Consider the following 6,000-nt stretch of genomic DNA (forward strand, 5'->3'; position numbering starts at 1 on the left):
ATAAATATGATCGGAAGGAGCCGGTATGGGATTGGGGTGGACGAAGTTAAAAATCACACAATGAGGTTATAGTCCATCAGGTTTATTTGGAAGCACTAGCTTTCAGAGCACTGATCCTTCATCAGGTAGCTTTGGAGCAGGACCATAAGACAACATTTACAGCAAACGACTGACACAAGTAACTATCCTCATCACCTTTGAATAGTGCTGTTACATGTTGTATGATCAATTGAGGGGATTAATATGGCTTCGGTTTGGCATCTCTACTGAAAGATGATACTCAGTACTCACTCGCTGAAAATAAAACATCAGAAATTGTCAAATATACAGATCTTTCAGCTGATCAGTTAATGCCTATGTTTTAACCACAGAAATGTTGCAGAAAGTGCTTATTGATGCTATGACTGGAGTGGCTCTCACCATTTTGTCTAACTGCAAACACTTTTCTGCCTGCAAGGTTTGTAGCTCAGGTTGAGGTTTCGGGTGTAGGTTTGCTCGTTGAGCTGTAGGTTTGCTATCCAAACTTTTCATTACCTGGCTAGGTAACATCAGTGGCGACCTCCAACTGAAGCGAAGCTGTTGTCTCCTGCTTGCTATTTATATCTTTCTCCTGGATGGGGTTCCTGGGGTTTGTGCTGATGTCATTTACTGTTTGTTTTCTGAGGGGTTGATAGATGGCATCTAGATCTATGTTTTTCTTTATGGCATTGTGGTTGGAGTGCCAGGCCTTTAGGAATTCTCTGGCACATCTTTGCTTACTCTGGGACAGGCCAGAGAAATCGTAGAGGCCTGGCACTCCAACCACAACGCCATAAACAAACACATAGATCTAGATGCCATCTATCAACCCCTCAAAAAACAAATAGGAAATGACATCACCACAAACCCCAGGAACCCCATCCAGGAGAAAGATGTAAATAGAAAGCAGGAGACAACAGCTTCGCTTCAGTTGGAGGTCGCCACTGATGTTACCTAGCCAGGTAATGAAAAGTTTGGATAGCAAACCTACAGCTCAACGAGCAAACCTACACCCTAAACCTTTCAGCCTTTCTACAAACAGCTGCACATTGATTCTATAAATAATCATCCAATAGCCTCTTGAATCCCTCAATGGAAACTGCCTCCACGACAATTCCAGTTAGTGCATTCCTGAACCTCCATACTCGCTGCATCCAAAAGATAGTTTTACAAAAGAAACAATCCCCTCAGGTTCTTCTGCCTTTTACAAGCAGGAATAGTTCTCCCCTATTTATTTTGTCCTGACCCCACCTGATTTTGAAAAACTTGTCAGATTTCCAATAGCCTTTTCCTCTCCAGTGAACCTGTTCTTTTTCCTATGTATTCTCATAACTGAAGTGTCTCATTCCTGTACTCAATTCTTGTAAAGCATTTTCCACATTCTCTAATGCATTCCTATATTCCCAAAATAGGAACTACACACCCAATATTCCATTGGAGTTTAACAAGTATTTTATACAAATTCATTAAAACCTCCCTACTCTTGCACATTATGTACCCTATTAATGAAAGTGATGACAGCAGATGCTGGAGATCAGAGCTGAAAATGTGTTGCTGGAAAAGCACAGCAGGTCAGGCAGCATCCAAGGAGCAGAGGAAATGATGTTTCAGGCATGAGCCCTTCTTCAGGATTCCTGAAGGGCTCATGCCCGAAACGTCGATTCTCCTGCTTCTTGGATGTTGCCTGATCTGCTGCACTTTTCCAGCAACACATTTTCAACCCTATTAATGAAGCCTGGAATAATATTTGGTTTATTAAGAGATGGTTATATTTTTTCTGCTCTTTTATACTGACATATATACGTAAGCACCCACATCTCTCTGCTCGTGCATACTCTTCATATTGTAATATTTCCCACATTCTTTATACCAAAATGAATCACCTCACAGAATGGCATCATGGTCCATGCAGATATGTGAGGGTGAATGGCCCGTTTCTGTGCTGTACCATGTTTTATGTTCACACTTCTCTGCACTGAATCTAATCAGTGGTCTGACCACTAAATTTTAAGTTTAACATTAGTCCTCAAAGTTTGCAATTTTCTCATTTTGGGCCAAAGTTTTGTATCATCCACAGGCTTTGAAATTCTCCCCTGCACAGTGAGATTGACATCATTTATAACTTCATGTAACTAATACCAACTTCAGGAATTTCACTGCAAACATTCATCCAGTTCAAACAATTCCATTAACTCCATGCTTCCTAACACTCAACTAGCATTGTATCCTGTTACTACACTGTCTCATATTCCATAATTTTCCTGACAACGTGTGGCATCCCCACAGCAACAGTATCGCCTCACACACACCCATCTCTGTTATCACTTCTCATTAAACAGAGACCCAGGTTCTTTTCCTGCCTCAGGCGACTGACTGTGTGGAGTTTGCACGTTCTCCCCGTGTCTGCGTGGGTTTCCTCCAGGTGCTCCGGTTTCCTCCCACAGTCACAAAGATGTGCGAGTCAGGTGAATTGGTCATGCTAAATTGCCCATAGTGTTAAGTAAGGGGTAAATGTAGGGGTATGGGTGGGTTGCGCTTCGGCAGGTCGGTGTGGACTTGTTGGGCTGAAGGGCCTGTTTCCACACTAAGTAATCTAATCTAACAAGGTGAGAATTTACAAGTTGGAGGATCTGAGCTGTGGGGAGAGGCTGAAAGGGCTGGGGCTGTTTTCCCTGGAGCATCAAAAGCTGGGGGGTGACCTTATTGAAGTTTATAAAATCATGAGGGGCATGGATAGGATAAGTAGACAAAAGTCTTTCCCTGGGGTCAGGGAGTCCAGAACTAGAGGGCATAGGTTTAGGGAGAGAGGAGAAAGATATAAAAAGAGACCCAAGGGGCAACTTTTTCACACAGAGGGCGTTATGTGTACAGAATGAGCTGCCAGAGGAAGTGGGGGAGGCTAATACAAGTGCAACATTTAAAAGGCATCTGGATGGGAATATGAATAGGAAGGGTTTGGAAGGATATGGACCAGGTGCTGACAGGTGGGACTAGGTTGGGTTGAGGTATCTGGTCAGCATGGACAGATTGAACCAATAGGTTTGTTTCCATGCTGTACATCTCTATGACTCTGAAATATTATAATGAACATTTCTGCAATACTTCCTCCTTACATAATACCACCTGCATTAGATTAATTTAACACTTTTGCAAATTGACCAAAAATACACCAGTTGAGAAGTCATAAAACCATACAATATAGAACAGGCCCTTCAGCTCACCCATGCCAAAGGTGACCAACAAACACCAAACTACACTCATCCTATTTACCTGCTTTTGGTCCTTAGCCTGCTATGCCATGACATTTTAATTACCTGTCTCACTAGTTAAATGTTGCCAGAGTACCTGCCTCTACCATCTTCTCTGGCAGTGCATTCCATTTTCCCACCACCTTCTGGGTGGAAAGATGTTTCTGCAGATCTTCTCTAACTCCTCACCTTAAAACTGTAAACATAACCTTGGAGAATTTGCTCTGAACCAGCACAATGGGGCAATATTTCAAATTGCACTCCAAATCCTTTTTCACAAAATAATTCCTGATATTTTGATGACATATAGGTTCATACTGGCAGTCTTATTAACAATGCCAAAAATGACCTTAACACAGAAAAATCAATATTTCACTCTCTATTTAGTCACTTCAATTCAGATAACTGACTTTTAAATACTGGGAAATTTTACAAGTCTGCTTTTTGGCACATTTGAAATTTAAAAGAATTCCTAAAGGTATCAGTTTCAATGGCATTAAAAACGTGAACGTTACGATAATGACCATAATCCCGACTGGAATTAAAGTTTAACCCAGAGAGGCAGCCGGTGTAGGAAATGGGGCTGGCTCCCAGTTCAGCGTTTTGCTGAAACTGATGCAAAACATTGCAGAAACTCATTTTGCCCTAGAGGTAATTCAGACGTGGAATCCCGTGCTTTTTCAAGTTTCGGGCGAACTGTGCTGTGCGTAAACACGATTACAATCTTTTCGTTAAAACTTTTGTTTTTGGATTGGTTGCTCACACACCTTCATATTCGAAATGTTTCCCAGAAATAAACAGGCTGTGGCGGAGAGAGAGAATGGGTTTCCCGGTCCTCACCTTGATGCTCCTGAAGTTCCAATGGCGAGTTTTCCAGGTCGACTTGACTGTGTTAATATCCTCCAGCTTCGCCTCCATCTCCCCGGGAACAGTGAGACAAAGGGCTTCGGGCGTTCGCTGAACCTTAAGCAACGCTTGACAAGTGGTTTTCAACAACCACTCTATCAACTAACTTTTCCTTCTCTCCTCTACACCAAAAGCGACCAAGCCCTGGAATTTATATCTCATCCACCCGTGATGAAATAATGCACGTCATATTGAAAACCATTAGTTACTTTCACGTGTCATCTCCCAAAAACATGACCCCAGCAGAACACCGGACTGAACCCATTGATTCGTTTCCCGTTTGCGCTTTAACCGATTAAAGTTTTGAGAACAGAGGGAAGTCAATGCACGAGAACTTTCACAAGACGTTTGACAATGTGCTTTTCAGCAAAGTTAAAATTCATGGAGGAATACAAAGATATTTGAGAGAGCTGCAGATCTGTATAGGACAACGAACAAAGAACAAAGAAAATTACCGCATAGGAGGAGGCCCTTCAGCCCTCCAAGCCTGCGACTATCCAGCCCTTCGATCTAAACCTATCACCTATTTCTAAGAGTCTGTATCCCTCTGCTCCCTGCCCACTCATGTGTCTGTCTAGATACATCTTAAATTATGCTGTTGTGCCCATCTCTACCCACCTCCACTGGCAACGCATTCCGGGCACCCACCACTCTCTGCACAAAGAACTTTCCATGGATATCTCCCCTAAACTTTCCCCTCTCACTTTGAACTCATGACCCCTAGTAATTCAGTTCCAAACTCTGGGAAAAAGCTTCTTGCTATCCGCCCTGGCTATACCTCTCATGATTTTGCAGACCTCAATCATATTTGCCCCCTCAACCTCTGTCTTTCTAATGAAAATAATCTAACCTACTCAACCTTTCTTCATAGTGAGCACCATCCATACCAGGCAACATCCTGGTGAACCTCCTCCGCACCCTCTCCAAAGCATCCACATCCTTTTGGTAATATAGTGACCAGAACTGTACGCAGAATTCCAAATGTGGCCGAACCAAAGTCCGATGCAACTGTAACATGACCTGCCAACTCTTGTACTCAATACTCTGTCTGCTGAAGGAAAGCATGCTGTATGCCTTCTTTGCCACTCTATTGACCTGCGTTGCCCCTTTCATGGAACAATGGATTTGAACACCAAGATCCCTCTGAACATCAATTTTCCCCAGGACCTTTCCATTTACTGTATAGTTCGTTTCTGAATCGGGTCTTCCAAAATGCGTCACCTCGCATTTGCCCAGATTGAACTCCATCTACCATTTCACCTCCCAACTCTACAATCTATGTAGATTCTGCTGTGTTCTCTGACAGTCCCCTTCATTATCTGCTACTCCACCAATCTTAGTGTCATCTGAAAACTTGCTAATCATGCCACCTTTATCTTTCTCCAGATCATTTATGTGTATCACAAACAACAGTAGTACCGATTCCTGTGGAACATTATTGGTCACAGTTCTCCATTCTGAGAAACTCCCTCCTACTACTAATCTTGGTCATCTGTTGCTCAGCCAGTTTATTATCCATCTAGCTATAACACCCAGGACCTCACCTGGTGACTTCACCTTCTCCATCAGCCAATCATAGGGAACCTTATCAAACACCTTACAGAAGTCCATGTATTTGACATCTACAGGCTTTTCCTCATCACTCAAATTTGTCACTTCCTTAAAGAATTCTATTAAGTTTGGAAGACATGACCTTCTCAACACAAAACCATGCTGCCTATCACTGATAAGCCCACTTTCTTCCAAATGGGAATAGATCCTATCTTTCAGTATCTTCTCCAGCAGCTTCCCTACCACTGACGTCAGGCTCACCGGTCTATAATTACCT

At 42.7% G+C, this 6,000-nt stretch overlaps 1 protein-coding gene across 2 annotated transcripts in view; it reads right to left on the reverse strand.

The window, feature by feature from the left end:
* The window catches only part of LOC132821637 (solute carrier organic anion transporter family member 2A1-like), a 151,357-nt gene extending 147,068 nt beyond the window's left edge, over nucleotides 1-4,289 (reverse strand). Inside the window, exon 1 of one of the 2 annotated variants that reach the window (XM_060834345.1) lies at nucleotides 4,107-4,289. In XM_060834345.1, the coding sequence (XP_060690328.1) occupies nucleotides 4,107-4,184 (78 nt within the window). In that variant the 5' untranslated portion in view covers nucleotides 4,185-4,289. Of the gene's footprint in view, nucleotides 1-4,033 lie in introns of both variants that reach the window. The other variant, XM_060834346.1, reaches the window with a different exon arrangement.
* Nucleotides 4,290-6,000: the final 1,711 nt, after the last annotated feature.

The sequence above is a fragment of the Hemiscyllium ocellatum genome, chromosome 13 (genome assembly GCF_020745735.1).
Source record: "Hemiscyllium ocellatum isolate sHemOce1 chromosome 13, sHemOce1.pat.X.cur, whole genome shotgun sequence".
NCBI classification, from domain to species: Eukaryota; Metazoa; Chordata; class Chondrichthyes; order Orectolobiformes; family Hemiscylliidae; genus Hemiscyllium; species Hemiscyllium ocellatum.